At 33.5% G+C, this 20570-nt stretch overlaps 1 protein-coding gene across 1 annotated transcript in view; it reads left to right on the top strand.

The window, feature by feature from the left end:
• Nucleotides 1–20570, top strand: part of LOC121497691 (phospholipid-transporting ATPase IB-like) — a 176956-nt gene that overhangs the window by 123921 nt on the left and 32465 nt on the right. The window contains exons 29-30 of the mRNA XM_041767439.1: nt 3089–3167; nt 17251–17312. Coding sequence (XP_041623373.1) covers nt 3089–3167; nt 17251–17312 — 141 coding nt within the window. The remainder of the gene's footprint in view (nt 1–3088; nt 3168–17250; nt 17313–20570) is intronic.

The following is a 20570-nucleotide window of genomic DNA, read 5'->3' as shown; positions in this document are numbered from 1 at the left end:
ATTCTTAGTAATTTTGTTTGTTATCCTATCAATTATGGAGAGGAACTAAAATTTCCAACTGAAAGTATGGATTCATCTATATCCCTTTAAAGTTCTATCAGTTTTGCTTCATGTATTTTGAAGTACTGTTATTAGGTATGTAAATGTTTAAGATTTTTATGGATTTTTGGAAGATTTTTTCTTTATTACCAAATTTGAGCAATTTGATTGTGATGTCTCATTTCTTCATCGTTTTTGTGGTTGGGGTTCTTTGAGCTTCTTGGATCTGTAGATTTATAGTAAGAAGATCAGCAAACCATGGTCTATAGGCCAAATCTAGTCTCCTGCCTGCTTTTATAAAGTTTTATTCGGAAATAGCCAGACCCATTCATTTACAAATTCCCTGTAATTACCTTACAGTCACAATAGCAGAATTGAGTAATTATAATGGAGATCATGTAGACCCCCAAAATATAAAATATTTTCCATTTTGTACTTTACAAGAAAAGTTTCCTAGTTTATAGTCTACATCATATACAGAAAATTTTCAGCCATTGTTTTTTCAACTATTTTTTTCTGGCTTATCTTCTCTCCTCTTGCTTCCAATTACACATATATTAAAACACTTGAAGTTGTCCAAAACCTCATTGAATCTATATCTTTGTTTCATATATTCTCCTCTCTGCTGAATTTTGGGTATTTTTAAAAATTATTTTGTCTTCAATTTACTTGTGCAATATCTATGCCATTAATTTTTCTTTCTGCAGTGTTGAATCTGCATTACTGCTATCTAGTGAATTTATTATCTCAAAAAGTGTAGCTTTTAATCTGTAGAATTTCTATGTGGAACTTTTTTATATATCTTCCATTTCCCTATTTACCATTTGAACATGAAGAATAGAGTTATACTTTTTCAGCATCCTTGCCTGCAAATTCTAACATCTATTTTGGCTGTAGGTTGGATTTAATTCATTTATTTACTTCCTTATTTTAGGTAGTATTTTTCTGCTTTTTGGCATGCCTGGTAATTCTGAATTGGATGCCTGAATTAGATACCTAGGTGTTGGATATTTTTGTATAACTATGAATAGTTTTTCTTTATTTTAGAAAAAATATTAGTGAAGTATAGTTGGAACATGATGCTATGTTAGTTTCAAGTTTAAAATATAGTGATTCACAAGTCTGTACATTACGCTATGCTCACAAGTGTAGCTACTATCAGTCACCATACAATACCATTATAATACCATATTCCCTATGTTATATCTTTTATCCCCATAATTTATTCATTCCACAACTGGAAGCTTGTATCTTTCACACCCCTTCACCCATTTAGCCACCCCATCCCACCGTCACTTCCTCCACTTCTCTGGCAACCTTCAGTATGTTGTCTGTATTGATGAGTCTGTTTCTACTTTTTGTTTGTCCTTGTATTTTTTAAATTCCATATATAAATGAAATAATGGTATTTGTCATTCTATGCCTGATTTATTCCACTTAGCATAATACCCTCTAGGTCCCTCCATATTGTTGCCAATGGTGGGATCACATTTTTTTTTTAATAGCTAAGTAATATCCCATTGTATATATATTACCACATCTTCTTTATCCATTCATCTATGAATGGACACTTGGGTTGCTTCCATGTCTTGGCTATTGTAAATAATGCTGCAGTAAACATAAGAGTTGCATATATTTCTTTGAATTAGTGTGTTTGTTTTCTGTGGGTAAATACTGAGTAGTGGAATTACTAGATCATGGTATTTCTATGTTTAATTTTTTTAGAAATCTCCATACTGTTTTCTACAGTGGCTGTACCACTTCGCATTGCCACCAGCAGTGCACAAGGGTTCATTTTTCTTCACATCCTCTCCAACACTTGTTGTTTCTTGTGTTTTTTATTTTAGCCATTCTGACAGATATAAGGTGATATTATGGTTTTAATTTGTATTTCCATGGTGATTAGTGATGTTGAGCCTCTTCTCATGTGTTAGTTGGCCACCTGTATGTCTTCTTTAGAAAAATGTCTTCCCATTTTTTAATCAGATTATTTGGTTTGTTGGTGTTGACTTGTAGAAGTTTTTTGATGTACTTTGGATATTTGCTCCAAATAGGATGTATCATTTGCAAATATCTTCTCCCATTCATAGGTTACTTTTTTGTATTGTTGATGGCTTCCTTTGCTGTGTGCAAAAACTTTTTATTTTGTATTACCATGACTATTCTTGAGTTTATTTTTTTCTGGAAAACAAGAAAGTTAACTGGAAACAATTAATCCTTTTGGATCTGCATTTTCATATTTATTAGGAAGGACAGGAGTTGTGCTAAGTCCAAGGATAATTTTTCTTCACTACCAAGACAAAAACTTCTATGTATTCTACCCAATGTTTCATGAGTCTTGAGGTTTTCCAATTTGGCATTAGCTCTGTTTTTAAACCAGTTTCTAACATTCTTTCCTAAAAACAGCTTTGCTCCAGGAAATTTAGGTCACAGGACAAAGTATGTTTTTTTTCCACATTTTTTTCTTCTCTAGTTCTTTATCTGTAAGTCTTCCTGGCAAGCATAAAAATAAGTGATATATTTAGAATCAAAAGAACAAAGATTTGTTTTTGTTGTTGTTCGACCATCTCCTAATCCCAACGTGCACTTTTTTTTGACCCTAGAGATTTTATATTAAGATTTCCTCTAAGAAAATTGTATATGGTTTATTAAAATGTATTTTGACCAGAGTTGGATGTAGATGTAAAGGTGTAGAATGTATCATATAAAATACAGTATGGAATTATATTTAAAATACCACAATTTAAGTATTGAAAATATTTCTTTAAATTACTTCCGGTTCTTTTTTCATTGGATAATTTAGATCTCTATAATTTTTTTTTTTAGATCTCTATAATTTTATATAACACGTATGCTATATTTGAGTTTTCTTTTCAAATAATATCTCATATTTTCACAGTCATTTCTCTTAGAAGTAGAAGAAATGGAGTTTTTCCATATCCAGGAAAACATTTTGGCTTTATAACTATTTCAAGCATATTTCATAATGTCACGTTTTTAGATTGAGACCAATGCACTATCATAATTTTCTTGCTTTCCTTTCTTTTAGGTGTTTTGGTTTCAATGTATTAATGCTTTGGTCCACTCCTTTATTCTGTTCTGGATGCCCATGAAAATGTTGGAGCATGGTAATGCCTTCATTGTTTCATATATTCAACAAAGCATGTTCTTCTCACTGGAGCCAGTATTTCTGTGTGTGTGTGTGTGTGTCCTCATAGATAGAACTGAAGGCAAAAAAAAAAAAAAAAAATGGAATTTAAAGATATTCCCCTATATGTAATATTACAATCTGGTTGACATTTAAGAGTTGATCTTTAGAACCCATCTTCTTTGTCTTTGACATATATAAATTGAGAATTAGTGCTTTTATTGTTAATTTGTAATAAATATTTGAGTCAGCAGGTCTGATAGAAAGCACAACAGTTCTAATGAATTATAGACACCTTCTGTTAGTAAGTTTGAAATTTATGTCTATTTTTTGTTTCACTTCCAAACTTCATGCTTTAGTTTAGACTTTAACGCAAATTCAATATATTGGACCAATATATTGGACCAAGTCTCCTTTTCCTGATGTACATTTTCAAAACAAACATTATGTGTGAAGTTTTTCTACAGACTGACCTGGGTTCAGTACATCTAAATGTAGGAGATACATTATGAAGTAGGCTGTTGCTGTATAATGGGTTCACAGCCATAAATTAAAGTGTAAAATGTAATTACTTTTCTTTAACAAGATTTAATTTTCATTGGGTATTACTAGCAATATGTCCTTTATTGTGGATATATTTTTTAAACATTGAGTTTGAGTTGCATGTGTTTGTGTTTGTTGGTATTTAAATGAATGGATCTGCCATTAATATAGCTAAAGGCCTTCCTTGTAAAAACAAAATAGACAAAACTTTCAAATGATAACAAATATAGTCACAAGCTTACAAAAAGTTCCTTTTGGGATGGAAGTGTGAGGGGCTCTTTGGGTCTACTCTCCACTCAAATATGCTAAACTGGCCAAAACTATAAAAAAAACAGCTCTGCAAATTTTCTGGATATTATCCCAAAGACAAATGAAGAAATATGTATTCAAGCAAGTCTACTGCAACTCAGTAAGAATATCAAGAGTCTGTGGAATTGTAGCTATGATCTACTCCTTCCCTCTCTTATTCACAACCTAGCTTGGTGGAAGCTCCACTGCAAGCAGATGTGGTCAATAGTGTAGTACTACTAGTCTTCTCAATTACCCATCAGGGTTACTATATTTCACAGGGTTACTATATTTCACAGTCAATAGTGTAGTACTACTAGTCTTCTCAATTACCCATCAGGGTTACTATATTTCACAGGAAAGGCAGCCACCAGCATTTCTCATCCTCCACAGTTTTGAGTTACAGAGGCAAAATTCCTGATGAGTAAGAACAAGAGGTTAGAGGTCCCCTTTTCCAATCAATTTATATCCATAGGACGGAGTCTCTACTACAGGCATGACAGGCTAAGATTATTGGGTCCCTGATCACTCTCACCAAAGCTTGCTTGTAGGACAGAGAATCTCTAAAAGATTGTTGGGAAGGCAAGCCAAGAAGACCAGTGACTACAACCTCACTATCCTCAAGAGTAGTAGCAATAAGATTTTGCCTATGGTGAGAGGTAGTACTTAAGAAGAGAGGACTCCAAAACTCTTCCCAAAGGAAGTGACTATTTGAAACAGACTAGGGGAAGAGTTCAAGTCTAGGGATGTTCCTAATTGAGACCAATAAACTAAATCATAGGCCTACTAATTTACCGGAGAAAACCAGGGACAGAAACAGATAAAAATAGCTCTCCTGAGGTAAGAACAAACCTCAAAGACTTGTCTCAAAATTTTCTCAGCCTGAATTTAGTTGGATCAGACTGCTGTACAATTTATGTCCCATAACTTTCTCAAAAACAATAGACTAATCCATGGGTAATTAGTGAAGCCTAAAAAACTGGTGTAATACCAAATGAGTCAGATAGTTTAATGGGGAAATAAGAGAAAAAGACAGTCAAGACAGACAAGATAAAACCAAGGTAACTCTGTGCTTTCCCAGAGCTGGACCTTCTAAGTGATATCAAGGTTTGACACTGGGGAAATAGGCTTCACTAAAATAGCCAGCCAAATTCAAAACAAATAAACAAGCATCAAAACAAATATAAATCTTGAAGGGAGGGGGGAATTAGTATCCAGAGTATATTATGTAGAATTTCTAATTTTCAACAATAAACAAAAAGTATAATACACACAAAAAGATAGGACTGCATGACCCATACACCAAGAAATAAGTAGGTAACAAAAACTGCCTGTGAGAGGGCCTACATGCCAGATTTAACAAAGTGTTCAAATTAGCCCATATAAACATGTTCAAAGAACCAAAAGAAATGCTTAAAGGTTTGAAGGTATGAAGGTACATCAAACAGATGTCAATAATGAGATAGAAATTATAATAAAGAACCAAATAAAAATTCAGGAGTTGAAAACTTTTTTTTTTTAATTAAAGATTTTATTTTATTTATTCATAGAGACAGAGAGTGAGGCAGAGAGAGAAGCAGGCACCACACAGAGAGCCTGACGTGGGACTCGATCCCGGGTCTCCAGGATCACGCCTTTGGCTGCAGGCGGCACTAAACCGCTGCACCACCGAGGCTGCCCAGGAGTTGAAAACTTTTAATAAAGAATAAAGAACAATTCATTAGAGTGGCTTAATGGTACAGTTGAGTTGGAAGAAGAAAGAATTATGAAACCTGATCTTATATTAATAGAAAGTATACAATTTGAAGACCAGTGAGAAAGTAGAATGAGGAAAAATGAAAACAGACTCAGAAATATAAGAAGCTTTTAGACACACCAATATAGGCATATGGGAGTATTAGAACAAGAGCAGGAAAAGAATGAAGTAGAAAAAATATTCAAGGAAATGATAGCTAAAGAACTTCAAATTAGCTTAACAACATTAATATGCACATCCAGGGGGTTCAGTGAACTTTAAGTGAGATAACTGCAAAGAGATCTATATCTGGACACATTGAGCAAATGGGTGAAAGCCAAAACCATGGGAATATGGAAATCACAAATGAAAAATACTCTTATGGGTAGAGTTGGTACTTAAACACACATAAAAAAAAAAATTAATTACAAAAAATCTGAAAAAAAAAACCTTTCAACCAAGAATCTTATGCCAAATGTCTGCATTATGAGAAAAAAAGCATTGCAAAATAAAAGAATATAAAAATTCAACGAATTTTTTTAACATCATACTCAATGGTGAAAAACTGGAAGCTTTTCCTCTAAGGAATATGACAAAGATGTCCACTCTCACCACTTTTGTCAACATAGTCCTAGAAGTCCCAGCCTTGGCAATCAGACAAGAAAAAAGAAATAAAAGGCATCCAAAGTGGTAAAGAAGAAGTAAGATTGTCACTATTTGTGGATGACATGGTACTATACACAGAAAACCCTAAAGATGCCATCAAAAAACTATTAGAAGTATTAAATGAATTCAATACAGTTGCAGGATACAAAATTAATATAAAGAAATCTGTTTGGGGGCATCTGGATGGCTCAGTGGTTGAGCATCTGCCTTTGGCCCAGGTCATGATCCCAGGGTCCTGGAATTGAGTTCCACATCAGGCTCCCCATAGGGGGCCTGCTTCTCTCTCTGCCTATGTCTCTGCCTCTGTCTCTGTTTCTCTCATGAATAAATAAATAAAAATTTAAAAAATATGTTGCATTTCTAAACAATAATGAAAAAGAAATTTAAAAAGCAATCTCATTTACAATTGTGTAAAAAGGCATAAAGTATCTAGAAATAAAATTAATTGAGATAAAAGACCTATCCTCCAAAGACTATAAGACCTTGATGAAAGATATTGAAGACAACACAAATGGAAAGACAAACAATGCTCATAGATTGAAAAAAATTAATATTGTTAATATGTCCATAATATCCAAAGCAATCTACAGATTTAATGTAATACTGATCAAAATACCAAATAGCATTTTTCACAGAACTAGAACAAATAGTCCTCAAACTTGTATGGAACCACAATAGATCCTGAACAGCCAGAGTAATCTTAAAAAAGAACAAACCTGGAGATAGGTATCACAATCCTAGATTCAAGATGCTATACAGCTATAATAAAATAATACAGCATCGGCACACAAATAGACACACACAACAATAGATTAGAATAGAGACTCCAGAAATAAACTCATGCCTCTATGGTTAATTTACAACAAAGGAGGCAAGAATATACAATAGGAAAAAGACAACCTCTTCAATAATTGGTGTTGGGAAAACTGGACAGCTATATGCAAATGAATGAAACTGGGCCACTTTCTTACACCATACATAAAAATAAACTCAAAATGGATTAAAGACTTAAATGTGAGACTTGAAACCACGAAACTCTTAAAAGAACATATAGCAGTAATCTTTGGACATCAGGCTTAGCAACATATTTATCAATAGGTCGCCTCAGGCAAGGGAAACATGCAAAAATAAACTATTGAGACTACACCAAAATAAATAAAATTTTAAAAATAAAAAGCTTTTACATAACAATAATAACCATCAACAAAACAAATGGCAACCTATGAATGAGAGAAGAGATTTGCAAATGATGTATCTGGTAAGTGATTAATATCCAAAAACTATAAACAACTTTAAGTAACTAAAAAAAAAAGCAATCCAATTAAAAAATGGGAAGAGGAACTAAATAGACATTTTTCCAAAGAAGACATACAAATAGCCAACTGACACATTAAAAGATACTCAACGTCACTAATCATCAGGGAAATGTAAATCAGAACCACAATGAGACATACCAATCAGAATGGCTAATCTGAAAAAGACAAAAAAGTAAGTGTTGGTGTGGATATGGTAAAAAGGGAGCCCTCATGCACTGTTGATGGGAATGTAAATTAGTGCAGACATTGTAGAAAGCACATGGAGATTTCTTAAAAATTAAACATATAAATACCATATGATCCAGTTATTCCACTACTGGGTATTTACCCAGAGAAAACAAAAACACTAATTTGAAAAGATATATGTACCCATTTGATTATTACAGCATTACTTATAATACCCAAGATGTAGAAGCAACCCAAATGTCCACCCATAGATGAATAGATAAAGAAGACGTGGTACACACACACACACACACACACACACACACACACACGGAATATTACTCAGCCATAAAAAGAATGAGATCTTGCCATTTGTGACCACACGGATGGACCTAGAAGGTGTTATGCTAGGTGAAATAAGACAGAAAAAGACAAATTCTAGGGAATTTCACTTACATGTAGAATCTAAAAACAAAGCGATTGAACAAAGAAACAAAAAGCAGACAAATACAGAGAATAAACTGGTGGTTACCAGATGGGAGGTATATGGGGGATGGATGAAATCGATAAAGGGGATTAAGAGGCATAAACTTTTATTCATAAAATAAGTTATAGGGCAGCCCCAGTGGCTCAGCGGTTTAGCGCCGCCTTCAGCCCAGGGTGTGATCCTGGAGACCCTGGATCGAGTCGCACGTCCGCTGTCTGCATGGAGCCTGCTTCTCCCTCTGCCTGTGTCTCTGCCTCTCTCTATATCTCTCGTGCATAAATAAATAAAATCTTAAAAAAAATAAGTTATAAAGATGAAATATACAGCATAGAGAATGTAGCCAATAGTATTGTAATAACCTACTATTGTGACAGATGGTGACTAACACTTCCATGATGAGCAATGAGTAATAGAATTGTCTCATCAATATGTTCTACATCTGAAACTAATATAACATTGTATGTCAATTATACTTCAATAAAAAATGATAATACAGCACATGGAATGGAAAAAAAGCATTTGCACATTATATTTATAACACAGATTTCTATCTGGGATATATAAAGAATGCTTACAACTCAACAGTAAAAAAACAGAAAGACCCAATTATTTAAATATACAAAATATTTGAATAAATATTTCCCCTGAAAGGACATACAAATAACTAATAAATACATGAAAAATTCTCAACATCACTAATCATTAAACAAATACAAATTAAAACCACAATGAGGTACTACCTCATGTCTATTAGGATACTATAATCAAAATGACAGATAGCAATGAATATTGGCAAGAACGTGAAGATTGGAACTCTCATCATACACAGCTGGCAGGAATGTTAATATGGTGCAGCTGCTTGGGAAACAGTCTGGAATTTCCTGTAGTGGTTAAGCATTGAGTTACCATACCATCCAGCAGTTACACTGCTAGGTATTTGCCCAAGAGAAAGTAAAATCTATACCCACAGAAAAATGTGTACACATAGCATTATTTATAACAGCCTAAATGTTCATTGATCAATGAATGAATGTATAATGGATATGTGCTACATCCATACAATGGAATAATGTTAGTTAATAAAAAGGAATGAAGTACTGGTCATACTACAATAGTGATGAATTTTGAAGACATTATACTAAATGAAAGAAGCTAGTCACAAGGACCACATATTGTGTGAGTCTATTTACATGAAATGTCCAGAACTGGAAAATATATAGAAACAGAACGTAGATTAGTGTTCACCTAAGGCTGAGGGGATGGAGGGATGAACAGTGACAACTGAGGGGTCTGGGATTTCTTTTTGAGAGAAATGAAAGTGTTCCAAAATTGATTATGCTGATAGTCGCAAGACTCTGTTAATAAACTGAAAGCCACTGAACTGTACACTTTAAGTGTGTTGATGTATGGTATGTAAAGTATATCTAAATAAATCTGATTTAAAAAGTTAATGAAGACTTAACTTCATAATATATCAAGTAGCCCAGAGAAAATAATGCTCACTATACAATACATATAATATATTTGAAGGATCATAGATCATCCTTAAAATATAGAAAGGGATCTGAACCAGATAATGACGAATGCAAACCCAGAACCAGAAATACCACAGTTATTAAATTCGTATTTTACAGAACTTATGTTGTTAATGTCAAGTATTAAATAAGCTAATTTAAAAAATTAATGAATTTTTTTAAAATTCATTTTTTGTCATTTTTCTCTTAGATTCACTAAAATTTTCAACTCATAACTTTTAAAATGGGGCACACACACACACACACAGCGACAACACCCTCACATTCTTTATAAGGAATAAACAATTACTAATTATTTGTGCTTTCTGGGTGGGACAGAGGACTAACTTAAATAAACTAATCTTTGCAAATTTACTTAAAAGTTAATGGGACTGAATTATTTAACAGGCAAGCAAACTACATAATCACAAACTCTCACTCACCATGGCAAAGATACGTGAAGTGACAACCAGTTGTTTCTAGGTTCCTACTTTATAAATTCAGCCTAAATTTGTCATACTAAATGTAACTGACCAGGTTTACATTATCTACATAGTGTTCTTTATGTTTTAACTTGTATCACATGAAATCTGTTAATGGAAGACATTAAAAATAATTAGAGAGAGAGAGAGGTTCATCATCCCTACCATTTTCTAAAAGAGACAGCAGTTTCCAAACTAGTATGTTAGAATCAGTGGAAGATTTAAAAAAAAAAAGAATCCAAAGCCCAGACCACCCCCAAACCAATGGAATCACAATCTCTGGTTAGGCTACAGGCATCAGTAGCTTATGAAGCTCACCAGAAGATTCCGAAATACAAAGTTTGGGAATTATTACTCTAGTACAAGTGCAAACAGGCAAGGAATGGTGATTTTCCATATTCTAAAAATGTTTGCATTGTTTTTAAGGCTTTAATATGCTTGTATTCTATAATATTAATTATATTTCTGGTGATTTACAGCTAATGAAAATTTTATATTCTAAAAGGTCATTAAACATTATTTAGAATTTGGGACATATTTTCCCTTTTTAATTTACTTACAATGGTGTTACTGACCTGCTCAGATACGATTTTTTTCCTTCTTGGAGTTCTCAGATATTGACGTGGTCTTATGCAAGCTGCAGCTGGGTATTTCCAGCAGCAGTGGTAATACAGGCTCTTAGGGCAGGAAGGTCAGAGGGGTGACGGGGCAAGGATCAAGACCTGGGCCTGAGATCCTCACAGAAAGGTCTTGGAGAGGTTTTGTGACCATAGAAGCCCATTGTATGAGAGGCCATTTGCAACCTGGATATGTATAAATCAGGGACTGTAATTTTACTTGTATGATGATTTCTTATCAATCTTAATTTAGAAATTCAGTGTGAATAAGTTCACCCCAAACATTTCACTGACTGGTTGCAACATCACTGAAATATTCTACACTAGCTCTTTGTGATTTTATTTTGCATTTTTCTGATGACTAATGATATAGACCATCTCCTCATATGATTGTTTGCCATTTATGTACCTTTTCTGAGGGAGTTTTTTTCAAGTCCTTTGCCCATTTTTTAATTGAATTGTCAACATTTTATAGAGTTGTAAGAGTTCTTTCTGGATAAGAATCCTTTTAAATGTATACATTGTAATTTTTTCCCTTAATCAATTTTTCTTAACATTATTAAAATGAGAAGTTTTCAATTTTAAGTCCAATTTATTTAAACATCTTTAAGGTCTGTGCTTTTCTTTCTGTCCTAAGAAATCTTTTCCCACCCCAAGGTTATAAAGAGTTAATTCTGTTTTCTTGTAGAAGTTTTCTCTTTTTAGGTTTCATGTTTAGTTTTCTGGTCTAATTTTTGTTTATGATTTGATAGGAGTTGAGGTTTAGTTTTGCATATTGACATCCAATTGTTCTAATACCGTTTGTTGACAAGATTATGCTTTTTCCATGAAAAGTGGCATCTTTTTTATGTATGGATCTGTATCTGAAATCTGTTTCATTGATCTACATGTCTGTTCTTGGACCATATTGTCTTGATAACTATACTTCATATTTAAATCCTGAACCAGGTAGTATAGCTTATCTGAAAAAATTTTGGCTATTCTAGGTCCTTTGAATTTCAATATAAATTATTGAAAATCAGCTTTTCAAATTTTAATGAAAAATACTGGCATTTGGATTGTAATTGCATTTTATCTATAGATTAACTTCAGGAGAATTGGAGAATTGACATTTTAACATTATCAAGTCTTCCAATCCATAAACATATCTCTTGAATAACTTGTCTTTCATTTCTCTCCGGCATGTTTTGTGTCTTTGCACATCTTTTGTTAAACTTATCCATCAGTATTCAAGTTTTGAATGGTATTCTAAGTAGTATTTTTAGATCTTATTTTCCAAATTTCATTGTTACTATATAGAAATACATTTTATTTCTTACAATAACTTGCGTCCTGTGTCTTTGCTAAATTTGCTAATTCTTCTAGTAGCTATTTTTTGCTTTATTAGGATTTTTTATATATACGACCATGTTGTCTATGAATAGAGATTTGCTTTTTCCTTTTTTCCTTTCTTCCTTTTCTTTCCTTTTCCTTTCCCCTTGCACTGATGCAGAGTCTACAACCTCTAGAACTATGTTAAATAGAAATGATGAGTGTAGACATGTTTGCTTTTTTTCCTCTTGAGAGGAAAAATTCTTTTTACCATAAATTATGATATTAGCACAGATGTCCATTAGCATATCGAGGAAGTTTGTTTGTTTGTTTGTTTGTTTGTTTCTTTCTTTCTTTCTTTCTTTCTTTTTTAAGATTCTATTTATTTATTCATGAGAGACACACAGAGAGGCAGAGACCTAGGCTGAGGGAGAAGCCAATGCGGGACTCTGTCCCAGGACCCCAGGATCATGACCTGAATAGAAGGCAGATGCTCCACCACTGAGCCACCCAGATATTGCAAGGAAGTTTCTTTTTATTTCTAGTTTGCTAGTTTATTGTGAATAGATTTGTGATTTGATGAAATTATTTTTAAATGCATCTATTAAGATCATATTTTTCTCCTTTATTGCTAAAATGACTAATTATATTCACTGATATTTGAATATTAAGCCAACATTGCATTCTTGAAATAAGCCCATGTTGGTCATGATTTATTATCCTTTTTACACATTGCTAGATTTGATTTGTTTATATTTGCTAAGGATTTTGCACCTATATTTGTAAGAGATATTTGTCTGACTTTACCTATAATATTCTTGGTCTGGATTTTGAATCATGGTAGTACTTGCTTGTTAAATTGACTTGGACAGTGTTTCCCTCTGTTTTCTGAAAAAGATTAAGGTTAGTATTATTTCTTCCACAAATATTTGATAGACTTTACTGATGAAGTCATTTGGGTATTGAGTCTTCTTCATGGGAAAGTTTTTAATTATGACTTTAATCTTATTACTAGATATAAGGATATTCAGTTTTTTAATTGAATCGATTTTGTTAATTTTTATCTTTCAGGGAATTTTTAATTTTGACCCAAGTTGTCACATTTATTTGCATACATTTTTATTTATAATGCTCCCTTATTATCTGTGATACTCATACTGATAACTTATTGATATTCTCTCTTTCATTTACTGATACCGGTAATTTGGAATTATCTTTTTTGTGGCGATAAGTGCAGCTGAATAACTTTATTGATAATTTTAAAAAACCAACTTTGGTTTCATTGATTTTATATACCATTTTTTTTATATTTTATTAATTTCTACCCTTATTTCTTTCCCTTCTACTTAACTGAGATTTAATTTGCTCTTCTTTCCAACTTGTTGAAGTTGGAAGATTAGGTCACTGATTTTATAGACTCCTACTCTAACATAAGCATTTAAAGCTAATCAAAATTCTTTTTAAATTTAAAGCAAATTAATATTCTTTCAAATTTTATTTGTCAAGATTTTTTCCTTCAATTTTGAAAAAAAAGTTTTGCTGTATATAGAATTTTAGGTTGATAGTTCATTTTCTTCAACACTTGGAAAATGCTTGGTATCTTCTGGTTTGTATTATTTTGTTGAGAAGTCTGATATTTTTTCTATTTGTTTCTCTTTATTATGTTTTCTATTTTTGTATGATTTGTAGATTTTTCTCTTTATCGCTGATTTTCAGCAATTCGATTTTGATATGCCTTGGTCTGGTTTTATTTGCATTTATGCTTCTTGAGATCACTCAGTTTGGGGTCTACTGGTTTATAGTTTCTCAAATATGGAAAAATTTACTCATCATTTCTTTTTATATTTTTTCTCTCACTCTTTTTCCTCTTCTTCTGGGATTCCAGCTACACACCTGTTAGAACTCTTGATATTTTCCCACCTCTTTATTTATACCATCTTTTTCTCTTTTGGTTCATTTTTAGTTTCTTTTGCCCTGTCTTTAGGTTCACTGATCTTTTATTTAGCAGTCTGTCTGAAGTTAATAACAACCCAGTGATGTTTTCCTTCCATGTATTAATATTCTTCATCTCTAGAAATTCAAATTAGTTCTTCTTTACATCTTTCCTTTCTCTCATTGCTTTCTTTCAAATGTCTGAGTGTAATTGTAAAACTTACAATAGCTATCTTAGAAATTTTCCTGCTAATTCCAATATGTATGTTATTTCTGTGTTGGTTCTATTGCCAATTTTCTCCTGCTTATGGGTCATAATTTTGCTTCTTCATATATCATAATTTTATAATGGGTGCTGGACATTGTGAATTTTATACTGCTGAATGTTTTTTGTTGTATACATTTAAATACTTGGATTTTGTTTTGGCAGGTAGTTACATTCCCTATGAAAAGTTTGATCCTTCCCTACATCAGCAGATGATACTTTCCTGCCTTTTTTTTAGGACTGTGGTGGGTACTGCCTCATGGGGCATGGGAAGGGGCTGCCCTACTGCCTTTCCCACTTCCCTCCAACACGTGTTCACTAGTGTGTATGATCATCTTGTGCATCATCATTTCTTTTTTTTTTTATTTATGATAGTCACAGAGAGAGAGAGAGAGGGAGAGATACAGGCAGAGGGAGAAGCAGGCTCCATGCACCGGGAGCCTGACGTGGGATTCGATCCCAGGTCTCCAGGATCGCGCCCTGGGCCAAAGGCAGGCGCCAAACCGCTGCTGCGCCACCCAGGGATCCCCTGCATCATCATTTCTGTTGTTTTCATTTTTATAGTAAAGTTTGAATTAACATAAAAAAGTTTCTTGTGAATAAATAAATAAAATCTTTAAAAAAAAAGAATTATGTTTCCCATCCTTCCATCTCCCTTCCTTCTCCTCTAGCAACCCATTATCTTGCATATGGCATGCCTTTACACTTGATATAAACTTGTAATTCCATCATTTGTTAACTTTGAATATTCTTTATTAACTCCCAATTTTAGATGAGACAGTCTGCAAACTTACTGTACTTCCCATCGAATTCACCTATCCTCAGATATTATATAAATTTCATCATTCCCACATTGTCTAGGCCATTGAATAATTACAATCAGATTGATCATTCTAGCATTATTTTTAATTTTGCTTTATTTTAATTCTATGGTCAAATATATCAAATTCGCACAATAAGTCTTTTTGCTCTGGCTTCTCTGAATCATTTCTTTGTTGGCTGGTTATAATAGATGTTTTTGTTTTTAATTCCTTGGTGAGTATACTTTAATAAGTTTTGGTGCCCTTCTGTTCATTTGCCTTCAAACCTTTTTTTTTAGAATTTAAAAAAACACTTTTTTTGGTTTAAAGATTTTATTTATTAGAAAGAGTGAGCATGAGGGGAGGGACAGAGGGAGAGGGAGAGAGAGAATCTCAAGCAGGCTCCACATTGAGTGCAGAGCCCAATGTGGGGCTCCATCTCATGACCCTGAGATCATGACCTGAGCTGAAATCAAGAGTGGGACACTTAACCACCTGAGCTACCCAGGTACCTCTGCTTTCAAACCATTTTCAAACATATTTTATACATTAGACAAATTTCTAGTATAGTGAATGGTAACCACACAAGTAACATAGAATAGAATACCATGCCTTTTTTCCTATAGTCTCTTTTTATGGATGTTGTGCTTGCTTCTTTTTATATCATTCCTCAAGAAATTAGATTTTTTCTTTCCCAGCTAATGGAAGAAGATTCTTTTAAGGAGAATATTTTTGCTGATATTTCTGAGGTCTGCTGCCCTTGGCCAGCTTGATATTTACTTTGCTCTGGTGCTTTTACTATCACCAAGTATAGCTTCTGTGTTCATCATAGCTGCTTAAAAACCCTCAGCTTTCTGAGACTGGATTTTTTTGTCTCACGGTTTTCCTCACACATAGATTCTGTGGAAGTTTTCTGTTTGCATCATTGATTTTGTACAATATAAAGAAAGAAAAGAATTTCTGTATGACATCACCATGTGCAAACTGCAAGTTTCCCTTTTGTCCTAACAAATCTTATAATTTCTATCTTCCCTTTGTGAATATGCATCTAGACAACATAACTCAATATGGCCATTCTATTCAGTTTTCTCATCTATACTATCACCCCATTCCCATTAAAACTCACCAAGTTAGGTCTATACACAATCCAGACTCGATTGTCACTTCTCTAACTGTTCTAAACTGGCCCGAATATTTACCTATAGCTTCTGTAAATGAGATGCCTTAATATTCCACTGTAGATAATTTTAAGAAAGGGTTATGAGCCTTGTGTATTTTAGTGGGTTATAAATCAGGAGAAAATAGAATAAGTGAGCTTCTGACTCAGTGTTGGGATCAGGAACTTACATCCCTCAAAATTTCTATATCAACCAGGGCCAAAAGGACAACTATATATTTGAGAGTTTTTATAAGTGAAAAAATCACCCTAATCTTGAGATAGCTTTAACCCTTCATACAGAATGACATTCATAAGTTCTAGCAGACTTAGCAATAAGAGAATATGAAATTCCATTATAAATTTAAATTATCTGTTAGGTTTATTATTTTAGTAATCCTGGGAAAGAAATAAAGTGAAAAGTATGATTTTAAAATGCTTAAAATCCTAGCCTTGTGTCCTAACATCACTCGTGAGATGGTTTGGATTTTCAATTTGACAGATGGTCTTTATGCATCTGAAACTAGTTTTCATAATCACATTCATGTATTCCTTGCAATTTATTTACCCATTTTTTGCTTAATATATCTTTGGAGAGAATAAGAAATGGAAAAATGTTAGAATTGTGACAGGCAACAATGGAAACATTGTTGTCACTTTTGAAATATGACCAATAATTGAGAAACATTTTTGGTGGCTAGTATGGGTTCCTTTGGTAAAAATAAATTCAAATCTATGTTTCAGACTCTATAAGAGATTTTTTAAAATGACTTTTTCATTTTTCAGATATGGTCTTACAAGGGGGTCACACTACAGACTATTTGTTTCTTGGAAATTTTATTTATACGGTAAGATCCCCCATATAATTAAATTTCTTTTCTAGTTTTTAATTGAAAAATTCAAGCATTATAAGAATTTCATAAGTTTTACATGCTTCAGTACCTTTTCCAAGAATGAACTATTATAATGGTTGCATATGCATGTGTATATATGTGTGGGTGTATATATATGCACGCATATATAATTTCTATAAATATGAAATACATATAACAAACATATATATCCTTCCCTTTTTTGTACAGGTAGAGAGGTGCTCTTCTATATCTTGTTTTTTCACTATACAGTATGCCTTGGTGATGACTTCAAATAAGCCCATAAATATCTACTTCATTCTTTCAGGGCTGCTTATATGACTATCTCACCATTAGTTATTTATCAGTCTTCTATTAGTGGACACTAAAATTGTTTTGGGTCCTTTGCCATTGTCAGCAATGCTGCGAGTATTATCCTTTATACCCATGAGTAAGTATGTCTGTAGGACAAATCTCTAGAAGTGTAATTGCTGGATCAGAGGGTACTGTGAATTTTTAAAATCATTACTAAATTATACCCCAAAGAGGTTGCACACATTTAGTTATAAGAATATCAGTTTCCTGGGCAAAAGACATGAACAGAGATCTCACAGAGGAAGACATAGACATGGCCAACAAGCACATGAGAAAATGCTCCGCATCACTTGCCATCAGGGAAATACAAATCAAAACCACAATGAGATACCACCTCAACCAGTGAGAATGGGGAAAATTAACAAGGCAGGAAACAACAAATGTTGGAGAGGATGTGGAGAAAAGGGGAACCTTCTTGCACTGTTGGTGGGAATGTGAACTGATGCAGCCATTCTGGAAAACTGTATGGGGGTTCCTCAAAGAGTTAAAAATAGATCTGCCCTATGGCCCAGCAATTGCACTGCTGGGGATCTACCCCAAAGATACAGATGCAGTGAAACGCCGGGACACCTGCACCCCAATGTTTATAGCAGCAATATCCACAATAGCCAAACTGTGAAAGGAGCCTCGGCGTCCATCGAAAGATGAATGGATAAAAAAGATGTGGTTTATGTATACAATGGAATATTACTCAGCCATTAGAAATGACAAATACCCACTATTTGCTTCAACGTGGATGGAACTGGAGGGTATTATGCTGAGTGAAATAAGTCAATCAGAGAAGGACAAACATTATATGTTCTCATTCATTTGGGGAATATAAAAATAGTGAAAGGGAATAAAAAGGAAAGGAAAAAAAATGAGTGGGAAATATCAGAAAGGGAGACAGAACATGAGAGACTCCTAACTCTGGGAAACGAACTAGGGGTGGTGGAAAGGGAGGTGGGCAGGGGGTGGGGGTGACTGGGTGACGGGCACTGAGGGGGGCACTTGATGGGATGAGCACTGGGTGTTATGCTATACATTGGCAAATTGAACTTTAATAAAAAATAATAATAAAAAATAATTTAAAAAAAGAATATCAGTTTCCCTAAGCCACTACTTTTGATCTCGTAAGTAAAACGTATTCTATTGCAGTTATTGCTTTTGCCTAAGCAAAGATAAGCATATTTGCTTGAAGTGAGAAACCACTTCTGTTTCTTCTTTTATGAAGGCTTGTTGAATTACCTTACCAGGTCCATTAGTTTGTTGGTCTTTTTATTATTATTAGCAGATTTTTATGTGGTAAGGATGTTAATTTTTTTCCTCATATTTGTTACAAAAATATACTCCCAGTTTTACATTTTCACTTTTCATGGCATTTTGGTCATGGCATATATTCTGCATATTAGTTTTATGTAGTTAAATTTATTGATATTTTTGCTTTATGGCTTCTGAGTTTTGTGTCTGCCACTAATTTCTTACTCGTGATTCTAAAAATTATAGGTGTGTATTTAATTGTATGTTCTCCTGTTGGTATGCAAGTAGAAACATACTCCTCTGCATGTTTTTCCTTTTCATTTAGCAACACATGTTGCTTTCTTCTGTGTAAGAAGCGGTTTATGGGCATATTATCTCTTTTCACTTTAGCTGGTTGTCTATTATTTCATGTTATTGGTTGTGGCTTTTAATTCTGTATTATATAGTCCTAAACACTAAATGTGGTTAGGTAGTAGTTTCTTACTTATTTGGACATATGCATACAGCAATTACCTTCTTTTCAGACCTTACCACATAAAGGCATGTGTGTATATATGCAAACATATAAAATAATCCTTGTTAAAATGCCAGAGTAAAGTGATCTCATGGAATCTCAATCTCCCAAGGCAAAAAAAAAAAAAAAAAAGAAAGAAAAAAGTATAGTAAAACCACCACCAATAAACAATAGCAAAATAAACTTAGCATAGCAATTGAAGAAGGAAAGGGGACTAGACCCATGCTAAATACCTCAAAATGACATGCCAAAGAAAAAATTGTAGAGTTAGTAGGGTCAGCATGGTGAGATCATTAAGTCGGCTTTCCTGATATGCTCTTCTCAGTGCCAGTGGGTTGGAGGAAGTAACAGGCCCAAAGATAGTGCTTGGAGGAATGCAGTAAACCTCCAGGGAGGTAGAGTACACCCTAATGCTTTCAGGGAATTAAAGAAGCCCAATGGAACTAGAGCACGGTGCGAACTGCATGTTGGGCAAGGGAGGTTCAGGATGATGGCAAAGGTGAACTTGAGGCAGTAGGCAGAGGCTAGTGGCTTGGCACCTTTAAGATTTTGTAATAGTTTAGATGAGATGATGGATGCTAGCTGGAATGCTGAGTCTAGAGCGAGAGAGTGGACATAAAGTCTGCTTCAAAAGTAGGACGTTAAACACCCGGTGTATACCACACATCTGTTGTTGCACAGGAAACCACACTGACAGAATCATACTGTGACACACTGACAGCTTTTTTTTTTTTTGAGATTAAGAATAAGATGAAAAATAAAGCTGCTCAGTATTATCAGTTATCTTCAACATTGTTAGGAGTTACTAACCAACACAACAAGAGGACAAAAAAAGGAGCACAGCCTTGGAAAAGGAGAAAAATTGGTATTAAATCATACATGATATAATTGTGTATACAGAAAATACAAAAAATTCTACAAATATTATAATTAATAAAAAAGGTTGGCAGTTTGCTGGATATTGGCCAATGTTTAAAAACCAATTATATTTCAACATAATAGCAATAAATATTTAGAAAATAAAGAATTTTTTTAGAAAATAATTTATATACTATTTTACTATAATATCAAAGGAAAAACATGAACAAATCTTTTTGTTGTTTTTTTTTTTTTTAAAGATTTTATTT

The sequence above is a fragment of the Vulpes lagopus genome, chromosome 8 (assembly GCF_018345385.1).
Source record: "Vulpes lagopus strain Blue_001 chromosome 8, ASM1834538v1, whole genome shotgun sequence".
Taxonomy (NCBI): domain Eukaryota; kingdom Metazoa; phylum Chordata; class Mammalia; order Carnivora; family Canidae; genus Vulpes; species Vulpes lagopus.
Note: the sequence above shows the minus strand (reverse complement) of the source record. Positions and strands in the feature narration are given on the sequence as shown.